This window comes from Electrophorus electricus, chromosome 9 (assembly GCF_041902795.1).
Source record: "Electrophorus electricus isolate QZ-2024a chromosome 9, ASM4190279v1, whole genome shotgun sequence".
Lineage (NCBI taxonomy): Eukaryota > Metazoa > Chordata > Actinopteri > Gymnotiformes > Gymnotidae > Electrophorus > Electrophorus electricus.
The window spans coordinates 20,666,126-20,690,565 of NC_137505.1; the positions used below are offsets into that span (position 1 = coordinate 20,666,126).

The following is a 24,440-nucleotide window of genomic DNA, read 5'->3' on the forward strand; positions in this document are numbered from 1 at the left end:
AGTTTTGTTCATCCTAACATAATTGGGTTTATGAAAAAGATTGTTGTTGTTATTGTTATTATTATTATTATTATTATTATTATTATTGTGGAGGTTTTGTTTCAGTTTCCCAGACCAAGATTAGTTGGTTAATCACTAACATAGTTAGGCCACATTATCCCAAAAGCATCATTAATAAATCTTAAACTACAAGAAACTGGGTGTGTGCAATGTCCCAAAGCCACTGTTTTCACAGATCGCTATTGAGTGTTGAGCCCTACATTTGTTCCTGGTCTGGGTGAACTTTGGGACATTGCACACACTCAATTTCTTGTAGTTGGTGACATGATGTCATCTTATACTTCTTATACTTCCTTCTGAACTTTGAACAGTGAACTTTTACACACCACATGACATGTACAGACTATTACATGATATGAACGTTTTACTTCACCACCCTCATCGCTTTTGAAAATGTAAATGTTTATTTCAAATTCAGATGTGCTCCGTTTTTATAAGACTATACTTGTGTGATGTCATTGTTGAAGGCCTGAAAAAGGTCTCTTAGGACAGAAGAAATATGTTCTTTTCACTGTGGTTCTCTGGAGAGAAGCAAAGACACAGAAAAAGCCAGCATTAAAAATACGGGACAGGCCACACTATGGTAAGTCCTTCTGTTTACTCTCATGATTGTTGGGGGGAGGAATATGAATGTTTACTAGACATGTTTATGCTGTATGATTTTTAATGTTCTGGTTTTTATATATGGGTAATAGAGCTTCCCCAGTCATCCTGCTCTGGATGGTCTTTTTCTTACCAGCTCAGGTCCTCCATCAGAGGCCTGGGAGCTTGAGATCGTACCTTAGTGCTGTTCCTAGCACTGCACTCTTCTGGACACAGAACTCGGATCTTCTTCCAGTTTGGGTGTGACAGCCCCTGGTGCTCCGATAACCGTAGGAAACTCTTTTTTTCAGACCTTGGTGTCTTGGTGCTATCTCTATAAACTAGCCACAAAATACAAATTAACCACATTAATCAAGAATATAAGGCACTTTCTAGTATGTCCAGATTACTGCCAGTAATAGAGATTTTAATCTTATGTCTGTAAATGTAAGTCTACTGCTGGTTAATTACCATTAAAGGGAAAAGATTCAGTGTCTGATGTCACAGACATCAGGGCTCAGGAAGGAGGGCAGGTAGGAGTTCCTCAGAAAACATCTTGGGCTCGAACCATCTTTGATGTTGAGCAAGGCTTCGAGAAGTGCGTCCGTGGGCGGGTCGGGGTGGATGGCAGTGGTTTTAGCCACTGTCATCTCAACCTGGGGCCACGTGTGAGCTGAGGACATGCCTGCTCAGATCCAGGAGGAGATTCCAAACAGCATCCCACTGTGTGAACCAGGACCCCATGCTTTCCTCCTAGTCATTCCAGTGGGAGACTTCTCAGAGAAATGGGAAGGTGACTGAGAACATGCTGGGAATTGTGGGTGCCGCTGTGTGAGGGCATACAAAAGTCCTGCTCACCTGAAGGTTAAAGCTTGGACTCGAACGTGAAGAACAATTCCTTGTGAGGCAACCAGAGTCGAAAGATCTAATAGCAAAGTGTAGAGGTCAGCTTCATGTATGTGAAAACAAAACAATGCCAAACAAACTGCGAACTGTTTGAAAATTTAGCTTTAGATTTAGTCAAGGAGAACTGGGGTATCCATTTCTCTAATCACACCAATTTATTCTGAACTGAAGATGCATAAGAGAGAATAATACGTTCTGGCAGAAGTATGAGAGCATGCACAAAACCAAACAGAGGGAACTTGACCGACTGAAAACAGGTTACACAGTGAACCTAAATGAAAGGCAAAGATATTCAAGACTTCTGTTGTGGCAGAAGATTGAGGGCATGCACATATCCAAACAGGGAGAATTTGAGGAAATGAAAACACACTGATCCTAAATGAAAAAGACAACGATATTCAAGAAATCTCCACAAGACAAGATAATGAAAATTGAAAAAGACACGGAGAAGCCAAAAGCTTCACATGAGAAGATGATTATGGAGAAAGAGAATGAAATACAAGACCTTTATGAAGAAAAGTTGTAGGAAAGGGGCAAAAATACTGACAAGTTGAAGGGGCAGTGTGAGTAACACATGGCGGAAAAACAAAGTGAAAGATTAAACAGGTTAATGGCCTAGCATGAGGAAATGCAGATGAAGGTATAGCAAATAAGGTGGAACCGCATGATACCGACTGAAGAGACGTCAGACAAAGATGACGAGAGAGAGCGGCTGCACCAGAAGCTGGAGGATCACAAAAAAAAGTGTGAATCGCACATCAAAACGTGTGAACATAGTGTGACAGAGCTGGAAGAGGTAAAACTGCAGTATGATCAGAAAACCCAGGACAGGGAGCATGACATGGAAGAACTGAGCAAACAACACAAGAAGAACAATTCAAATGTTGCATGTATAAATAAGAAAAGAGATTGTGGAGCTGAAGACCAAGTGCCAGGACGTAGAGGTTTGGTGATGAGAAAGAGACATATGTATACTGGGTAAAAACATATACAGATGAGGAGGCTAGATGGCTCAGCAATGAAATAGAACAGTTACAGCAGTTTTGTTGTGGATATCAAGAGCATAATTCATTTAAAATGACTGAGAAAAAAAATGAGGACATAAACAAGTTTAAATTAAAATATGATGGGATGCAAGTCAACATAAGTGCAGGGAATACCTCGAACGAAGTCAGCAATGCTTGAGTGAAAGAAAGTGGTCTATGTTAATTAGAACTATAGCCAGACACCAAGGCATTTAAGGGAAACCTAGGAGGTATTACCAGAGTCTGAGATGTGAACTGGTGAATCCAAACTGTCCTTTGACAAAAAGGAGAAACAGTAAAGGAAGTTTTCAATCCAACAGTAGGTAAAACCAAATTAAATGTGTTAATGAGATTAAAATTAGCCTTATGTCATGTTCAGGGAATTATCTTAAAATTCTCTTCTTTGCCCTCACATTACCTAGTGGAGACAGAGCCTTCCGTTACCAGCAGGGGGCAACAGACGCCGCAGGATGAGCAGGAATACCGGCATGGCAACAGGCTTCTCTGAAGGACTGACAGATCTGAGGAATAACAAGGGTAATGGGCACAAACTGAAAGAGTGTTTTAAATTCGCCCAGATACAAAGTGAATGGGCTTCAAACACCTATAGTATCTTAAAACTAAGACGACAGTAACTTCCACCCAGCAGGCAAAACGGATGTTGTACGGCGGTTACGCGATAAAGCAGCAACAAGTTGACTGTAAGTGCGTATCCTTTATCGCGTTTTCTTATAAAGGTTAAAACAACGTGAATAGCAGTGCACGCCTAGTTACTGACATGTGAATCTTATTTATGGCTGTAAGATTTTAAAGCATAAGTAATGTAACAAATACACGTCCTGCACCTTCGGCGGTGACGATGACATTAAATTAATGCAGCGACGCGAAGTTAACGCGTGCTTTGGAGGAAAACAAACTTCACTTGCATGCATCTCAGAGAATAATGCGTTTACGCCCGCGCGACGCCAGTCCAGCGCAATTCCACTGACACTTTGATCCCGCGCTCTCCGCCGTGTGCTCGCGACCCCTCCCCGCGCGAAACGCGCTCCTTTTACCGTGCGAGCGCGCCACTGCACGGACCGCTCGTGCTGTCGCTAAACGCGCGCGCTCGAGTCTCTACCCTCTCCGTGTCCTCGCGGCCGCACGGACTTTGCTTTTTGGCAAAGACGCTTCCCATTAAAAGGGTGTTACCGGGTGTGCTGGGACGTGCGCCGGGAAGCCTAAGCTTCGTTGCGCCGTGCAGATTCTGTGCTAAACTGTCGTTGCTTTCAGAAATGTTTCCAGCATTGTTTGGACATGTCCAACGCGCTCTCTGCGGAGAAGTCCCCCGTGCCGTGGAGATCAGCGCGCTAGAATATTACTAACTCGGATATAGCAGAGGACCCGTCAAACTTCTCCGGTGCTGTGTGGGCACACTCACATGACCATGGGGGTCAGCAGCGCGGCCGCCCCGAAGCGTGTCACTGTCTGTCTTATAATAGGTAAGTTTGCTCAAGCCGCGCATATAACCTCACATGCACACCAGAGATCGCCTGTGTCCGAGCACGCGTCATCTCCAAACTGCTGCAGCCTCCCGCAATCCCGCGCTGGACTTACGCGTTTATTCGCGACTGTTCGCCGGCAGGAACGTGTGGGCAAGTTGTGTTACTTTCCTTTCACCGCCCGAGAGGATCTGCCCAGTGAAACTACAAAATTAAGACATAGGTTGGATTTATACATGGATTTGCCTAGTTCTGCAAGCTCCCTAAACTACTACAAATTAGATTTTAATTAGTAACACAGCAGGAACCAAAACATAAAACGGAACGGTTTATACTGAACATTTCTTTTGGGAACTTATTAAGCCATGAGTAGTCGTTAAATTGCTGAATCAAAAATCTATGCAACAGACAGAGCCGGCTACACATGGGTGAATTCTTAAATGTGTTAATAATGCATGGCGACCGCCTTGCTTTGGAGAGACTCCACTTCACTTACTTTGCCAGGGCGGTTCAGGTGTTATGCACGGGTAACGAAGCTTTTATGTCGCCTTTGTTTCTAGCTACACACGTAGTACCTCCGTGTTTTTTGTGCATGTGCTCATAACGTTTCACTGCAGTTTGGCCGTGCACGGGCGTGAAGAGTGATGATGGTGCGGTTTTGTCCCGCTGTTTTCGTGCGTTGGACATGCAGCGACAGATCGTGCTGCTCGCGGGCGAGGGGCCTACAAACGAGGAGGTGGCTGGCGCCCCCCCCCCCCCCCCCCCACCAAAACAAAACAAAAATAAATTAACATAGAAAAGATTTTATTAAAGTGCTGAGAATTCACGAAGGTATTATTAATACTGTGTAACTGTTGAGCTTTTTGCGATTAAACTATTCGAAATATATGAATTGATCTGTTATTCTTTACACTGATTAGATTTAGAAGCTAAATGTACATGAACTAAAACTGAGAGTTTTGCTGAGAGTTTTGAATTTAAAGATTTCACTGAGAGTTTTGAATTTAAAGATTTAACAGTTCATACAAAATATTAAGAAAGTGTGCCAGAAAAAAAATGTTGAAAAGGGAGGTGAACAAGACCTACTATTAAAACAGCATCCAAAAATCCAATTCATCCTAAAATAAGAATTCACACCAACAGCTAAGCCTTCAAATTCAACCCACTAACACCTTAACATTAAGCATTGAAGGTGGAGAATGACCTTGTAATCTACTCAGGTTACAGTTTTTTAATAATTTAATAAATGTGTGGGATTTAACACACAGGTGGAACATAAACAAAATAATGGTTGCTAATTGCATTAAAATAAAAATGTACCCAAATATAGGTTTGCTAAGGCTTTTTTACTGCTGTTTTGAAGTAGTTGGACATGTCCTGGTGTCAGTGAATGATGTAGATGGACTTTTTACTCACTGGGGGCCTGCCAGATTGTTTTTGCATTTTATTGCAAAGGAGGGTTTTGCATTTAATACAGACAGCCACGTATTGGGGTAAAACTGAAGGTCGTCTCCCTTTTTTTCAGAGAAGATGTTTCTTGGTAACATGAGGAACCGCGTGTGCTACTGTCGCAGTTTTCCACATGAGCTGCGCTAATGGCCATATCCTCACCACTCAATACTCCAGTATGGAAAGCAGCTCCTCATAACGTTCCAAGCTTTTATTGCCCCCTTAGATCTCTGCAGTTGCATTTTGTGCCACAGCCCGTTTCGTGGAGGGTGTGGTCGATTCCCCCTGGTACCGCGGGGCCCCGTGGGAGCTCCTGAAGAGCCAGAGAACGTTCCACGGCCCACTGCCGCTCGCTTTGGTATAGATTAACCCAGAAGCCCATTCCGTTCTGCATGGCAGACGCCCTCGGACCACGATGTCCGCAGCGGCCATTTTCCAGATAGGGCCACACACTGCGAGTATCTGTGGGGACGAGGACAAGGACAAACAAACACATAATGAAATATTTAAGAAATGTGGCTCAAGCCCTCCTCCACCCGCTGAGGTTTGTGTCTTGCATCGAGCATGTGCGGTTTGTCGCATTACGCAACAGGTGTATGGATGGCATACAGTAAATTATTGATGTTTATCTGAGGCAGAATGCCAGTGAGGAGCTGGGCTCTGCTGGCTACACTGCTGCAGAATGGAAGTAGAATGGAAATCCTTCCAACGAATATCCATTAGTTCACACCCTCCAGTGAACTACAGAGTGACACTGTCACATACATTGGAAAAGAAAACAGGAGGAGGAAGAATGACTCTTCCCTCCTTTCTTGCGTGATTGACGGTCAAGCCAGTGCTGCCTGTCAGGGAGGCCCAAGTCAAATGGCTTTTTGCACACATTGCTTAAGGTTGGGCCTCAGTTTTTAAAGGTTTCAGAGACAGATTTCCTTTATTTTCATTCGACACGTAGTGTCACCCGATGGGAATTTGAGTCTAGCTGTACCCCACGCTGTCCTTTTTAACAACTCTTTTCAGACTATGGCATGAGAAATGAGACCTCAATGAAAAGAAAGTTTGAATAGAGCCACAACTGCGTGCCCTCGAGCTGTTAACCCGGCTCTTCAGATAGCCACACACAAACACTAATATTTTAGGCCACCCATTCATTCATTCATTCATTCATTCATTCATTCATTCATTCATCACATTCATCAGATCTTTTTCATTTTTTCAGTTCCCAAGAATTCAGGTTCAAATTAAAAGAATTGCTTTCAAACATTCAATTTAACTTATTTAACTTAACTTAGATCATTTGTACTTTGGAATGGCTACTAAAGGTTTTCTTTTTTTATTGAGTGTCTACTTTGATTGTGGCAGCGTGTGGCTCTGTAATCTCATTTGGTTAAGAGGACTGATGAATGACACCTCGTTAGCCAATCCCACATCTGATGATGTTTTAATGAGCTCTTTCGCTGTGGCTTGGAGTGTGAAGAGGTAATACAATCCAGTGTTACCACAACACTGTAGACACTGCTACAGTAGACATTAATGTGTCGCCTGATATAAATAATAGAATGATAATAACCTGTCATACCAATTACTCAATTATAAAATAAGCACAATAAAACATTTTTAAGCTCAGGTTAACTGTCTAAACTAACACCAGTACGTATCGATTTGCCTCAATATATGTTATGTATTTATCAATTTTTGTGCTGTGACAATCTGTCTAATTATAGAAATCCTGTTGCACCTTCTCCCATCTTGATCTCAAGACATGCATACAAATCGGAAGGGTCCCCACCCTCTTAGGATAGATTTGTATGCCATTCTAGCACAGTCACGTTGAGCTGCAAGCTCAACTCAGTCGCAGATTACAACAAACCAGAGTGCAAGGTGTCAGTTAAAGGCTGCAACAGTGAGTCTCTACAAGCCCCCAGCAAATGCTTCTGTTGATGGGAATCAGCTTCTGTATAATGACTGTGAGTGATCTGTCACCAGTACAGCAGAATGGGCTGACATCCAGTGACCCCTGTAATTACAACATCACAAAGGGCCGCTGCCATTTGGATTATTGCAGGAGGTGGTGATGAATTCCTAGCGTGTAAGCGCGAGCGTGTTGTGTGTGAGGTAGCGAGCGAGCGAGGGTATCACATTGGCGCTTGCTCTGTCAATAGTTGTAAAGCAGCCATGCCGAAGAAAGTGAAGGGACAGTTTGCTTCAACACATTTGACTGTTTTCCTGTGTGATAGATTGTTACAGCCCTGAAGCTGGACTTGTAGGTGGACTATAAACCAAGCCTGTCAGTTCAAGCAGTCACCTAGAAAACTGGATATTATGATACCACAGCTGCACAAAACCGGCGCTAAAGTGGAGCTGTTTATGCTGTGGTTGCAGTGAAGGCTGTTTGCGTTAATGCTGTGCCGAGCTTTGCTGCTTGTTTTCCCATCATGCACCGCTACCTGTGTTTCTTCACCTCCCTTTCTGTATGCTTTCTAATCCATACGTTACAGCGGAGAGCAGATCCATATCCTTTTTAATGATGCTGGCGTTCTGCTTCTGACTTTGTTAATGATTTAGCCTAACCTGAATGGCTGTTTATGTAATCTTCAGTTGAAAACGACAAAGTCTTTGTATATATGCTTATTCAACCAGTGGACTCTTGTTTACCCCCAGCCATGTTTTAGCGTGAATAGGACTATTCAACATCGAACCCAGTAAGAAAAGGAATTGTTCATTATTCATTTCCTCTCTTATAATAAGCAGTGTCACAATGGGATTAAAGTATAATTGTTACGTGACGTGCGGAGAGCTAATCGATGATGCGTGCGATTCACAGCAGGGATAGGAGCGAGACAGAGGATATGAGGTTGGGTGAGCACGTCCATGCCTCGCCACTGCTAACACGTCACCAGGCAACCTCTAGGTGCGGCCTCGTGTCCTGTGCGTCTGTGGGCTTGTGATTGCAGAATGCAGCCCCGCACTATCTCAGGCCTTTGTTCACCAAGCAGCGTTGGCTGGTGGCATTCACCGGGCCAGATGCTTCTTTCCCCTGTTACATGGCCATTACGTTTAGAAAAGCACGGACGGTTTGACACAGACACAAAAAGGCGATTTAATTTCCAGATTTGATAAGGGGTGACCACTGTGAAACAAAACGTGTCTAGAAGCTGCATTTTCAAATGCTAATCTTTATCTGTAATGACATTGTGCCGTAGGGGATGTTTGTTGCCAGAATTTTATTTCATGTTATTGGAAGAAATTTGTTTGATATTTCAGATGAAGTCCCATATGTTATATATTTCATTGGCACTTATGTGTTGAAAAATATTTCATTCCTTATGTTAACTTCTAGCATATATTATACTTTCCAAGATTTATTTATTTAGGAAATGAGAAAACATAAGGACTGTTATAAGACCACTGGCTGTAGAGACTTGTTATTTGCTGAACAGTCTGCAGTAATGTAGTGTTTGAATCAATGAAGCAAGTCAAACCCAGAGAAATGGACAAGTATATCTCAGTGCCCCTGCAGCTACGGCCGTCCCCAGCAGAAATCCTGCAGTCTGGCTTCCGCTATGGCCTTTTAGGTATTTAGGCATTTTATAAACATTTAGAACCCCTCAAAATACATTTTGGGTAAACTTTTAGTAAGCTTTTAGTCAAATTTAAATTAAATTAAGTGAATAAAGACATCATATGCAAAATGCCTTAACCTCTGCGTCTCTAGCACCAAGTACTTCACTCTAGTACGTGATTTGTGTTTTCTTCCGTCAAGTATGTTTATAGGCTCCGTGCTCCATTGCATGTTTGTGTATGTTACACAACAGTAAGTCCCAAGTTGAAAGGCTCCGGAAATACACAGCAAAGCTGGCTTTGAGAGTGGGTGTACAGGCACGAACAAGGCCCACAGTGAAGGACGCAATACTCCATTAACCTTCCACTGGAAAATGTGAAGTATTTCATAAAGTATTTTTAATTCAGAATTGTTACAGTTTAATTTTTGATTTAGGCTGTTTCTTTAGTAATATTTTTTGTCATTGTCCCCATCTGAATGTAAAATGACTTCCAGCACAGAGTATATAGCAGTCAAATCGCTTCTCTCTGTTTCTTGCTTGTTGTGCACCAAGTCTCTTTTCTCTTCTGAGTATAAAAGTTATGTCTCTTTCACTGTGCCTAACAACATATCTGCCTGGAATTGCATTGCTCCCTAACATTCTCCAGGGCTTTTGTGCGTAAAGGTTTGGTGAGCTCAAGCATTGTGCCAGTCATTCAGCGCTGCCGATCACAGCGGCAGAGTTACCACAACTCTCCCATCCTTTCAGGTGAAAAACACAACAACTGAAAAGCACTTGTCTGGTAGCTGACCAATTAGGCAGGACCTGAACATGTGAATGACCCACCTCCCATGCTCCCTTTCAAGGACGTGCCCTTCACGTGCACCTCATGCCTCTCTCTGCTCAGGATGCAGTTTCTGCATAAATTGTACATTAGATTAGTATTTAGCATTAAGGAAAAAGGATGTTATACTCCTATTTTTCATTTTGTATGTTTATACTGTAAACGTTTCATAAGCTGTCCACTGAAAGATTTGGTGTTGGGATACTGCATCTGTAGAATAAGTAGTAGCCGTGGTCACTCTTAGTCATTACCACCACTTGCTTCTCTGAGTTGCGCCTTCAGAATAATGAGAAACACTAAAACAAAATTATACCAACAGTTGTTCAATAATATCCCTGTTGCAGGGAATCCCCAGTTCCAGCAGTGGGACATTCTTTTGAATATGCAAGCTATCACAATATCATATACAACAATGTTCAACAGTATTGTTTAAACAACACATATATGATACATTTTGAAAACAAGAAAGGTTAGTACAAACATTAACTCCCATGAGAGTGAGACCCAGTCTTTGTTTTTGCACTAATTCCAGATGTGCTGGATGCTGGCATGCACACTCGCCCAGCTGTGCTTATTTTATTTCTGCTATAAAACCCTGGGGTTCATTGAGAAGCGGCTGGGCTGGAGAACCATCACAACCGCAGCATTTCTTACCTGGAATTGCGAAGGAGGCATTCACGTTGCTTCTGAAGATGGAACCTAATGTGAGGAACTAAGTGGGCTGCGCTGTTATCGAACTGTTCCCCCTCCTCAGCGTGAGAGCTCGCTCTCCTTCGAGTTCCTCACAAGGAGTCCGTGAAGGTGCGGCGCCTTTGCCATTTCACGGGAGTGGGTGCTGTGGTGACCTTTCGCAGACAGCCCCCGGCGTACGCCGCTGCGCTGCGTGCACCTTCCACTTTTAGCACGACTCCACCTTACGGCCGAACCCTTGGATTTAATCCCAGCTGCTTGCTAGTGACGCCCCCTCATCATAGGTGCCTTTTCCCAGCTCATCAAAAACAATGAAGCATTACTAATTACTGGGCAATGAAGGGTCCTGGCCTCGATTCACACTCTGACCGTATTTCTAATGCTTGGCGCTTCATCACACAAGCACGCTGACTTACACATGCATGCGTGAGTGGTGACAGAGAGATACAGTGGGTGGATGTTTTGAATGCTATGACCGGACACTATCAAATAAAACAATAAAGCAATAATGTTTACAGCATCAGAGGACAATTGTTACTAGGAGAAAGTATTGGAAAAAGCATATCTGCCTGCTGTAATTCTTCCACTGTCTCAGGTTAAAAAATATATATATATTATTCACAATGGGAGAGTGTGTGGATGTTCAGGCTGAAGTGTGTGTGTGGATGTTTAGGTTGAAGTATGTGTGGATGTTCAGGCTGAAGTGTGTGTGGATGTTCAGGCTGAAGTGTGTGTGTGTGTGTGTGTGTGTGTGTATGTGTGTGTGTGTGTGTGTGTGTGTGTGTGTGTGGATGTTCAGGCTGAAGTGTGTGTGTGGATGTTCAGGCTGAAGTGTGTATGTGGATGTTCAGGCTGAAGTGTGTATCTGGATGTTCAGGCTGAAGTGTGTGTATGTGGATGTTCAGGCTGAAGTGTGTGTGTGTGGATGTTCAGGCTGAAGTGTGTGTATGTGGATGTTCAGGCTGAAGTGTGTGTATGTGGATGTTCAGGCTGAAGTGTGTGTGTGTGGATGTTCAGGCTGAAGTGTGTGTATGTGGATGTTCAGGCTGAAGTGTGTGTGTGTGGATGTTCAGGCTGAAGTGTGTGTGTGTGGATGTTCAGGCTGAAGTGTGTGTGTGTGTGTGTGTGGATGTTCAGGCTGAAGTGTGTGTGTGTGGATGTTCAGGCTGAAGTGTGTGTATGTGGATGTTCAGGCTGAAGTGTGTGTGTGTGGATGTTCAAGGTGAAGTGTGTATGTCTGGATGTTCAGGCTGAAGTGTGTGTGTGTGTGGATGTTCAGGCTGAAGTGTGTGTGTGTGGATGTTCAGGCTGAAGTGTGTGTGTGTGTGGATGTTCAGGCTGAAGTGTGTGTATGTGGATGTTCAGGCTGAAGTGTGTGTGTGTGTGGATGTTCAGGCTGAAGTGTGTGTGTGTGGATGTTCAGGCTGAAGTGTGTGTGTGTGGATGTTCAGGCTGAAGTGTGTGTGTGTGGATGTTCAGGCTGAAGTGTGTGTGTGTGTGTGTGTGTGGATGTTCAGGCTGAAGTGTGTGTGTGTGGATGTTCAGGCTGAAGTGTGTGTATGTGGATGTTCAGGCTGAAGTGTGTGTGTGTGGATGTTCAGGCTGAAGTGTGTGTGTGTGGATGTTCAAGGTGAAGTGTGTATGTCTGGATGTTCAGGCTGAAGTGTGTGTGTGTGTGCATGTTCAGGCTGAAGTGTGTGTGTGTGGATGTTCAGGCTGAAGTGTGTGTGTGTGTGGATGTTCAGGCTGAAGTGTGTGTATGTGGATGTTCAGGCTGAAGTGTGTGTGTGTGTGGATGTTCAGGCTGAAGTGTGTGTGTGTGGATGTTCAGGCTGAAGTGTGTGTGTGTGGATGTTCAGGCTGAAGTGTGTGTGTGTGTGTGTGTGGATGTTCAGGCTGAAGTGTGTGTGTGGATGTTCAGGCTGAAGTGTGTGTATGTGGATGTTCAGGCTGAAGTGTGTGTGTGTGGATGTTCAAGGTGAAGTGTGTATGTCTGGATGTTCAGGCTGAAGTGTGTGTGTGTGTGTGGATGTTCAGGCTGAAGTGTGTGTGTGTGGATGTTCAGGCTGAAGTGTGTGTGTGTGTGGATGTTCAGGCTGAAGTATGTGTATGTGGATGTTCAGGCTGAAGTGTGTGTGTGTGTGGATGTTCAGGCTGAAGTGTGTGTGTGTGGATGTTCAGGCTGAAGTGTGTGTGTGTGTGTGGATGTTCAGGCTGAAGTGTTCTCGCTCAGGTTCAGTTTTTACTGCTTCTTCCAGATTTTCCTGGGAGTTTCTATACTGCAGTTCTTCAAACTCAGCATTTATGCAGTAAATAAAAGGCATCCCAGCCATACACACACACACACACACACACACACACACGCACGCACACACACACACACGCACGCACACACACACACACACGCACGCCCGCACGCACAAAAATGCACATGTTGTCAAAAAATGTGTACTTTAAGACTGAAGGAAATAAACAGCAGGCCTGACTGCCTAGGTACTGACAGTCAGTTGAGAAAGCGGATGTGGTTTGGGCTGCTTCAGGACTCTATGCTGTATGTATCTTATCACAGAAGCCAATGGCATGATGTGAGTGAAATCACCAGGAAAAGGAATCATTGTCTTCTGTCATCTATTTCCTAAGGCCTTGAAGAATGCTATGCTATATTGCTATAATGAGTTCCACACAAAACATGGTTACATTTGATTTCTCCCAGGATTCAGTGCAGGAGTTGATCTTTACGATGAAATCCCTCCAACAGGCCTTGAATATGTGGAAAGCTTTGACAGAACCAAAACAAGAGGGTCACAATAACATCACACAGCCACACCATGTCTTTAGTAAGACATATATATTCATATATTCAACATTTGATCTGATAGCTTGTGTCTGAATTCACACACACGCGCACCCCCCCCCCCCCACCCCCCCCACGTTTCCAGAGCAGAAACCAGTTTATTTTAGAAAAAGTGTTTTTTAAATCCATGGGGTTGTAAAGTTCTGAGTTAGAACTTTTGCTGTCATAGCAACTACTGGCAATGCAAACAGAAATGTTGTTAAGGCAATGCAAAGACCATAAGAATTAAAATGACTTGCCACTGGAAACGATAAATCTGAATGATCTGAATGGGCTCAACAAAACAAAAAAAATCTTCTGGTCTATATAAGTGCATATGGGAATATGCAGTGTTATTGTTTGTTTCTCCCGCTCTCATTTTCTCTATGGAAATGCTTTGAGTTATTACACAGAGTATAAAACAATAAAAGCAGTAATAGCAATAAAAGCACGTACTCATGTGCCTCCTCCACATGTGTCTGCATGCTAGTAATTAGATGTTTCAAAACCTGCTCCAGTTTGCTCCGGTTGGTTGGGCTGCAGATGTACTTATCAACCTCACATTTCCTTTTCTGCCCGTTCCCACATGTTTACTCACTTTCCCCCTACAAACAGCCCTTTACATACTTACGTAATCATCCACACACTGTAGCCTGGCACTCACTATAAAAGCCTGGTGGCTAAACACATATCCACACATAAAAGCATCGATCTGTCCCTGGCTTCCCCTGGACATCTCCCTCTCCAGAAGGACTGTTGCCAGAGTTGACATTCCCTTGACAAGCTATGACAATGGCCCATCAACCATTAACCCCTCACCCATGGCATTATGGGTCATAGGTCATGGCTGCAAACTCAAAATGGACTACCGATAGAGGCTATAATGAGAACAAAGGGCATAAGTGTAGCCAGTAACCAGTACGCTTTAGGCAGACTGGAAAGGGCTACTGGTTTTCCCAAGTGCTGCATATTAAGCCAGTTCTGTCAGAGGTAATTACACTACTCATCACCACTTCCCATCTCGGGCATTCTTCCTCTTCTGTCCGCCCAGCCTGTGCCATTTAGACCCTCACATTTAGATGTGTCCGAATTTCAGCAATTCTTTGATGCGTTTCTTTACACTAACAAATTAGAAAGAAAGAAAAAGAAAAAGAAAAACACACACACGGAATTGGACTTTCTGAAAAAATGCACATATTTCCAACCAGGCAATTACGCTGACCCCCCATGTGTTTACTGAACAAAGGTCAGTCACTTCTTGACAGCTGCATGTCAGTTGTCCCCAAGATGGTCTTTAATATCTTTTTTTAGATTTTGTTTAACCTCCAAGCATCACAATGAAGACAGCTGAGTGGAATGACAATGTAATGACAATGACAAGCAGTTGTTGTGCTTGTTAGCGTGTGTATTTAGGGTCCTGTTCTGTATTTCTCCTTGTGCATACTGCTGTTTATCTGCCCCATTGTGTTCTGAATTCGTTCTGTCGCTTATCAAGTTTTGTCTTGTATTCGCTTAGCGCTGCTGCTCTCAGTTCTGTTGCGTTTCAGAGTAAACATCAGTGTCTGTTTTAATGACAGCTCTCCTCTATATCCTGCCTTGCCTCCCAACATTACGTTTTTCTAAATACTGTAGCTCTTGATTTGGCCCTGAGCTTTAGATGGGCACTTAATGACCAAGGATCCCATTTCTGATCTTGCTGAGATATAAATTTAAAAGTTGAAGTAGAATTAATAAATAATAAAATAAAAGAACAATATGGCAAGCAGGAACTAGTGCTTGTATCAGGAAGCAAAAAAATCCCAAGTTTAAATCTAAAAAGTAAAGGGCATCAAATGAATAACATTTAGTGCTTATAAAGATAAGCTGCTAAGCTTTAAAAACCAATAAGAGGATTTGGAAATCCATGCGGAATGAAGCAGACAGTCAGTTGTACTGGTGGTGCTAAAGAAGGTGTGACAGGCTCCCAGTGCCTGGGGTGCTTTAGTACTCCTGCTGCTTTGTTTCGAAAAAGCTGTAGTCTGTCTGCACTCCTGCCAGCAAAGTGTGACAACAGTCTAAGCAATAAATCACTGAAAGTCTGAGTCAAATTCATACCATAAAATGTTGGTTCTAAATTGTACAGATGGGTTATCTGTAAATGACTAACGTGGTAACAGGACTAATATCTTTTACTCCAGAATGGCCTTTTTTTTCGTAGTTTGCCATGCAAATTATATGACAGCCTGCTTATACAAAAAATAATAGACAATGCAGGATGAAATAAAATGCTGTGTGTGGCTCATGACTGATACAGTGTAATGCAGAATTTGATGTTGATCTGTGCACTTATGTCAGTAATTTGCTCATCTTAGTCAATCCCATCATAAGGGACAATTTATGCTCTGCAATATTTTAAACACCCGCTGAGTGATTTCAGCCACTCCGACCTGCCATTTATTGTACAGGCAAAAAAAACCAAACAAACCAGGAGACAGAGAGAGTAGACAGGCGAGTTTGCTCCTGACCAACCCTGCATAATCATGTCCTGTCTTCCCTGCAGCGATGCTCCCTGTGGTAGCGCTGGCGTGTAGCAGCCATTATGAGTACGCCATCGAGGAGTTCTGTCTGGCCAAGTTTAAGCTAGACATGGAGGGCCTGGACCAGCAACATTGGTGCAGCTGGGACGACACAGTAGTGTGAGTAATCGCCTCCTCTCTTAGCACGCTCCAGCTGACTTGGCTTCTATACAAGAGTCCAGACGAATCAGATCAGTGAAACGTATGATGCGTCGTCCTCTGAAGTGGATGAAGAGTGTGAGGCAGATTATTTGGAGCACTTTAAGCCTTTTATACTTCCTGCTTTTTTTTTTTTTTTAACTGCTTTCAGCCTTTGAAATGTGTCCAAAATGGAACAGAGTCGGTGCCGCGAATCCGGCCTGCTAAATCTCCAGCGCATCTTCAAGTAAGAAACACTCTGGTTTTAGTACAGTCAGGCACATTTTAGTGTGAGCCACATTCATATTTCATTGCTCAAGCACAGCACAGGAGTGAAGGGCAATTCCCTCAACTGCACTCAGAATACGGACTGTTAACAAACATGGCAGGCGCGCTCGCCGCTAAGCCCACGGTGCAAAAAGTGTGATGGCTTTGTTTGTCGTCATGCTCCTAGGCTGTTGCTTTTTTATTGTAAGTGGCAGGTTTGGTGCCGTGCTTTACAGGGCCAGACGCCCCCCTCCTCAACCCCCCCGACTGTTGCAAATAATTAGACCAGTCACATCTGACATTGAGCAGTGAGCTCCCCATTTGGTTGCCATGTCTCCTTAATTACAAATTTGACCAGTTTGTGCAGTTCGTTTGCTGTCTCTATCGACAGTGAGTGATTTGTTATGCTACCCATGACCAATATTTGCTGTGATAAGCAGGATCAACCTTGAACACTGGTGTTTAATATCATTAATATCAGTTATGCTGTGCAATACAGGCACTAGCACCAAACAAGTAGAGCATTCTCATTGCAAATTCCTGAACCATGAATCATACTTGAACACTTTTTTTTCTGTCTATAGTAAGACAATGGATTTTTTTTTTACTAATATTAGGTAGAATTCTTAGGGTTTATCCATCAAAGAAACAAAATCCTTCTGGAACCCTTGTACAACTACTCAGTATACTGCAAGCCAATGTTGTCAGGATAATTCTCCTACAGATCTTCAGATCCTAAAACTAATCTGCAGGAAATGGGAGCTTCCTTGTAGCTGATGGAGGGCCAGTGAACTTTCCTCAGGCTGCATTTTGCCTATATACAGTAAACAGAATATCAGGCACCTGGTCTTTCTGTTGGTCACTTAAAGTGCTTTACTCTCCCCTCCAGGGAGTGCCTGGAAGCAATGCTCAGGGTCAGAGGTCAGGGACAGTAGAGTGCCATGGTGTAAGCGCTCTGAAGCAGCTTACGCTAATGCCTGTTGCTCAGGCAACAAGATTATTACACCAGGAAACCTGTGACTACATCAATTCCTGATACAGAGCTAGAATTTACCCCACATCAACCCATTACTGGGTGACGGAGACCTTTTGCACCTTCACTGAGCAGTGGGTTAGCTTGATTACCAGCCAGAGATCCAATACAGGTCACCACACTGTACCACATGGCACATGGCACACTAAACTTCCACGGCTGCCCTCCCTGTCCCTGCTGGGAGCAAAGACATTTCCCCTGATATCCACCTGACTTTTTCCAAGGGACTCAGTGAAACTGACACTGTGCAAGTGTCAAAAAAGAAACAAACAACATGACACATCGCTTGTTTATAAGGGACTATTTATCCAAAACCAAGTCTTAACCAAGTCTCTTCCCACATAAAGAGAATCAGATTAAAAATGAACATGAAAGCAGTCCTGACTCATACGGTATCTGTTTTAGCCACCCCTTAGCAGCTCTGTCTGGGTTTTACTGCTTATACTGAAAAAGATCAACAGCTAAATACTGACATAAATCAATTCTGTAAGCCCACTGGACTGTGCACCAACTGCATTTATGGAGATATCTTTAAATCTTGAACTTCAGGTTAATGCTGGGAATTGGATTTTTATCGTCCTACATAACTGAACAGGTCTCTGGTGGAAGGCTGCAATCATTTCTTGCCATATTTCTCAGATCAGAGTTGTAAATCTTCCTACTGCGTGTCTTGTGAACAGATGTTTCTCCCCATCATTCTCGCTTTTCAAGACCAGGCGTGAAGTGTCAGTCAGTGTGGCACATATCCTGTTATCTACTTCAATCAGTTCCTTTCAATGTCATCTCATTGACTTCATAGAAAAAGCAGCAGCCTGTGGGTAAATCAAGGTCAATGTCCCATTTATTTCTTTTACAATAGCTAAATCTGTCACTGATCGAACAAGGGGTCAGACACTCCTATTGGGAATTGTTCTGGGAAGAGTCACGGAACGTGAAGGCTATTTTTCGATGCTAGATACAGTGGATCCACCACCTCCCGGGAGATGGTCACCCTGTGAATGGGAGTCCCTCTTCCATGCTGTGTAACTCCGCTGAAGCACCCGAGCTGTGTCCCCGGGCCGGGGCTCCTGAGCCTGCAGGCAGGGCAGGGAAGGAGGCAGCTCTGCTCGGGAATGCTGCTGGCGGGAGTGGCGAGTGGCCTCGGTCTGTGTGGTCCAGTGTGTAGTCTGGCTGCACATTCGGAGCAGTAACATGGTGGAGGAGAGAGAGAGAGAGAGAGAGAGAGAGAGAGAGAGAGAGAGAGAGAGTGAGAGAGAGAGAGAGAGTGAGAGAGAGAGAGAGAGAGAGAGAGAGAGAGAGAGAGAGAGAGCCAGAGGCTGTGCAGAGCCGTGCCACGGAGAGCATCATTTAAAGCATAAGGAACATCAGCTGAGTAATGTGCCAATCCGCTGATTTTTATGAACAGTGGGAGGTTTGCTCGCTAATCAATGTAGAGTGGGTAAGGAAGGCTCCATGCTAGCTGGCAGGGACATATATCTGTGTGGGAAAGAAGCTACAAAGTGAATATTTACATTCTCATTTACAGAGAACCCCTGAGATATTGGCCCAAATAGAATTTATGTTTGATAATTAATAGTATTATTAAAAGTATTAATGCCTGTTTCTTCATTTTCATTTTTGCAAGGAACAACTCTATGAGGTAATGAATGGATATACATTCAGGCTAGAAAGTGTTATACAGTTCTGAGCATGACATAGTGGACAGTGATGTTTTAGTTTGTTCCCAGGTAAATTTCTGCAGTGCTGTTTGTTAAGATCAATGCTTCTTACAGCACGTGAATCGTTTTAGGGACCTAAGAGAAATGTTGCATCAGGCCAGTTGTTAAAACTGTGTGTTTGAGTTAAAAGCAAGCAGACACATGCTTCAGGCATGTGTAGTGGTAAATGAGCTTGGCCAAAACACAGTACACTTATTTTCACTAGCACCCTATAACTCGTGTAAACTGATTACATTTGTTATTCGCAACACTAAAGCAGTCCTAATATTTACTGGGGGAAAAGACATTCCAAGATTTTTTTTAAACACACACACACACACACACACACACACACACACACACACACACACACACACACATATATACATATATACATATATGATAGATAGATAGATAGATAGATAGATAGATAGATAGATAGATAGATAGATAGATAGATAGATAGATAGATAGATAGATAGATAGATAGATAGATAGATAGATAGATAATTTCTATCCATGTAGGATTCAATTAGACAAAATCGGATCAGTATGTCAAAGGGCAACCCCCTTTAATGTGAAGTGGCATTTAAAAATGTATTTCAGGTCAGGCAGCATCACAGATCTGTATACAAGTACAACAGCAGGGTTAATAAAAGTCACAGCAGTGACCCACAGTCGTAGTCCCTGGGTGTGGATGCTTGTCATTGACTCTCACCACTCTCACTAGCTGGTTATATTTAGTGGTGCTAAACCAATTGGAAATTCAATCTGGCACTGAAAGCTGCAAGATAATTCTTCCTGCCCCCACCCCAACAGCACTTTATAACCAGACACAAGCTTCCTGGACATGCCAGTTTTAGTTACTGTGACGATACTGCCACAGGTCAGACAACAGAGGCTACAGTGGGTGTCATAAGACTAATCACAATTTGCATGTTTGTTGCATGTGCAAGAAGGATCTGGTTCCTTTTAAACAGTGTTTAAACAGTAGTAGTTAAATAATAGACATTTGAATAGTAATTCTCATAATAATGATCATGATTGTAATAATATTAAATATTAAATGCAGCATGTGGACCAGCTGGACATAACTCACGTCACATATGAGCTGGAGAGAAAGAAGGAAAGAAATCAGAATGTGAAAGTGAAGCGCTTCCATAACGAAACCCTACAGACACATTATCAGCGCAGCTGCGTTTGGTTCACGTGGGTTTGCGCAGACTAGCACGTCAGACCATTTTAGAACATCATGCTGACACTGAGCTCCAGGAAGACAACACCAGTTCTCATGTAGATCCTCTTAGCAAGGATCTGTCCTCTCCAAAGGCTTGGGCACCAGCAGGCGCTCACGCAAAGCAATTTCCTGTCCAGATGAATCTGTGCTCCTCATGTGAAATTACATCACCCAAGTCTCTGACCGTGTTGCTTTTCCATCTCTTTTCTCCAGCTAATTACATGATAATAACACCTGACAGGACAATAACAAGCCGATTCACATCCATGTGATTAGATTGCCTGAATCATTTCCCCATGCTGATAACTTGGGCAGCAGTTTTACTGTGCTGCATCTGTTTGTAGCAGTGATAAAAGCACACAGTCAGGCTTACTGGCTGCATGTGTATAGTGAGTATCATTAAACACCTGTTTCCTTTCTCTCTAACTGAAACGAATTTATGGTCTGGGTTGTCTGTGGGTATTCTGTTCATTTAATTGTGCATTTATTTTTTATAAATTAGATTGATCCTATTATAGAACAGCTATATTCTTACAGGGATATTTATTATTATTATCATCTTTGAAATTCAGGCCAGTTTAAGTTCACATGGACAATATGTAAAGACTTTCTGATAATGTGGGAATTCCAAGCATTACAGTGGCGTTATTCGGAAGCTAGTGGCTCCGGTCATGACACAGTATTTGGCTACTTTGACCAATATCAGCACCAGTGGCACAGTCTTGTGTCTGCAAAGGAAAGTATTTTCATATTTATAGTACATGAATAATGAGGACCACACTTTATCACTCGTCTCTCAGATGGACAGACAGACAGACAGACAGAGTGAGGGAGCGATAAGGGGAACAGGGAACATACTCTTCTCACCAGCTAAGAACTCATTCCTCTCCAGTAAGCTCCTACTATGAGGGCTCATAGTGACTACCATTTCTTAAGCCTTCCTGTTTGTTCTGTTGATGTGCAGTACAGCAACTTTCCCTGCAGGGTCTGGTTGCACCTTTGCTGATGAATGCACTTGTAAATAATTAGTGTCTAATTCATGCTATATATCAGCAGATATGCAGAGAAAGGCGTGTTGAACTAATAAATAAATAAATAAACAGAAACCTTGTTAACTTGATAGATTTTTCATAGCTGAAAACATATGTGGGTATTTTGTTTTCCTTTGTCTATGATCATAAACTAAACTGTATATCTTGTGCTCGAAATGGCTGCTGTTCCAACAACAAAGCTTTTGTCTCGGACAGCTTGGTGAGAATCTCTCTACTCTCCCATGCCCACCACTAATGAACCTGGCCAGTGCTTGAGCAGCTCATGACTGGGTAACTGCCTGTATCCCCACATCTTTGTATAAAGAGTCTGTCTGCCTTTGTTTCCAGTTGTCAAATAATGGGAAAGACAGGTGTAGCCACAGTAACCGTGCACCTGTCTTTATAAGCACAGCTGCACGGAGCATGGAAATGTATTAAGCGTCTAGATTTACACCGATCTTTAACGAGAAGCACGTGAAATGCTCTCACAGCTAAAACATGCGCTCCACACTGGCATCAGACACAGTTCCAGGCACCAACATTTCTCTAATTCTCCTCCTCTTAACACTCCCACCCTCTGCTCAAAGCCTCCACCTAGGCCTGGTGGCCAGAACTGACCCACACGCTCCCGCCTGCCCCGCATTCCGTGGCGGAAGGATCAGCCGCGCTCTCCGAGAGCTTGGCCTGCTGTTCCATGGACCATCTTTATCCCTGCAGGGGAAATGTGGCTGGGGGTGGGGTGAAAGTGTGGGGGGGGGCAGTTATGTGCTAGCCCGGAAAGCATGGCAGGAGAGGGCCCTTGATGAAACGTCTGCGCCAGCAGTGGCATGCATCCCACGCATGGCCGGTTGGTCTTATAAATAGCCTGCTATTTGGGGGGAGGGGGCTTGGGGTGACCGAATGGGTGAGAGAGAGCGTGTGAGAACTGCTATGGAGATCCTATGGGGAGGGAGAGAGAGAGATTGCCTGAGTTTGCCTATTCCACCAGGCTCTGTTTAGACAGTGCCCACTCTCATTATTGAGGGTCCATGTCACTCCATAAAAGCCCAGATCATCAGGAGAGAAACAGATGAAAAGTGGACACAAATGCATATAAACCATCCACTGTCCACAGTAGACGGTTTAAAATACTTAAGGGAGTTAAGGATATTTGCTCAGGAACCGCTGGGTGCATGTCATTACAATGAATGACTGCAGTAATGTGCTGCGCATGTTCAGGAAGCAGAAGCAATGAATGCTTTATAAAATGATGACTTTCCTGGACTAGGGCATTCTCTTTGCCACAGAGATGACATAACCATGCACACACAGGGAACAGCCAAATGATTAATCACTATCAGAACCAGTGCGTGTGCATAGGATTAATGCATATTCACAAAATACACACTTATTTTAACCATTTGTGTCTTCATTAAACTCAGCTCTGCCTGGGGCATGAGCAGGGTGTTCTGTAGCTATGAATAAATTGCCATTGTCATTTTCATCATGTGTTTTGATTATTCATTTTTATATTATATCCTATTGTTAAGATGACATCGCTGATTCCCAATGACATGGCAAATGTATGAATTGGAAACAGCTCATTCTTCTGTACCTGGACACATCGTAATCTGCCCTTTTCTGTTTTGTCATACAGATCCTATCTAGAACTGACAAATTGCACCTTCCTAGTGGCCCTGAAGATGAACTGCTTCTGGCCCAACAGACTGGTGGATGAGTTCTTCATTCGCATCCACCGCCACTACTTCCACGACTGCTCGCCGACAGGTCGGCTGCTGCACGACCCGCCCAACCGTGTCCTGGGGCCTTTCATCATCGTGCCCGTCCTGGTCACCCTGCTCATGACTGCCCTAGTGGTGTGGAGGAGCAAGCGCAGCGAGGGCATCGTGTAGGGCCACCGTCCGGCCCAAAGCACCCCTCTGCCATGCTGCAGCACCTCGCATTACGTCTGACAGCGAGGGGTCACGCAATGACATGCGCTATATACTGCTGCAGTACGGAGATTTGCGGACAGGGACTTAATGAATCAAATCTTTGAACGACAGAGCAGCTTGTAACATGCCCCCCCCCCCCCCCCCCCAAGCTCATAAGTAATGATCTTAGTGTACTAAAAAACTGTCCACAATTTGGCGATATACATGGGATTTGCGGAGAACCTCAATTCATAAAATCATACATCTACAGGGTCCTGGATAGCAGTGTTTGAAACAGGACGTTGTCATGACAATACCTCACTGGTTAGCGAGCTGAAGCAAGATCAACCCTTTTGAAACACTGGCCCTGGCTGAATAAATATTATTTCTGAACCAGAAACCCACTGATGTAGAGCAAAGGAAAGGCACCTTTCTCCAGCTGTGATATGCCTACTCGTTATCCCTGAATGCTGAACTTGCCTGTTCTCTCTCTTCTCACACTCACGTGTCCTTATTCTGTGTTGTGCCAAATGCTGATAACACCGAGTTTACTGAATATGCTGATTTTTGTTTATTTAAAAACGGAATAAAAATTAAAAGCTACCATATCATGTAAATGCCATTGGCATTTTTAAAGTTTACTTGCGATGCAGAACTGAGGTTTGAACGAGCTTGAACTTTTGAGGAACCAAAGACTAGATGGTCTACAATTATTGTTAGCAGCCGTGGATCACGCCGCCTGAAGAGTTTGTTGGGTTAGCCGTAACTCTTAATTGCGTATTCCCGCACTGGGGACCTTGTTTGTAAAGCAGCCTGCCCTGGTACCAGTGCTGTTTGCATATGAATTCCTCCATTTATTAGGCATAATACTGAAAGAGTCTGGTTTTCCTTCAGGCCATCTTACTACCTTTCAGTGATTGCATTTCTCAAACAACCCAGAGTATCCTGACCCTAGGATGTAGAGATTTCTAAAGGGAACAAAGTACTTGATGTTTTTTAACATAAATTCAGAGAAATACATTTTCAAAAACCTGTTTAGAAGAAGCAACAACATGAGTCACACAAGATTAGATACAAAATTCTGCAGCAACAACAACCCAACTGATGAAACCAACATGTTACAATTACAACTACACATAGGGAGAGCCCCCAAATGTATC

General features: G+C 43.4%; 1 protein-coding gene across 1 annotated transcript; it reads left to right on the forward strand.

The window, feature by feature from the left end:
• Positions 1-626: 626 nt before the first annotated feature.
• ramp1 (receptor activity modifying protein 1) lies at positions 627-23,897 on the forward strand. Its single transcript, XM_026995700.3, has 4 exons — positions 627-643; positions 2,996-3,110; positions 15,949-16,084; positions 23,004-23,897. Exons 1-4 carry the CDS (start codon positions 641-643, stop codon positions 23,257-23,259), a joined length of 510 nt encoding a protein of 169 aa, XP_026851501.2. The 5' UTR covers positions 627-640; the 3' UTR covers positions 23,260-23,897.
• Positions 23,898-24,440: the final 543 nt, after the last annotated feature.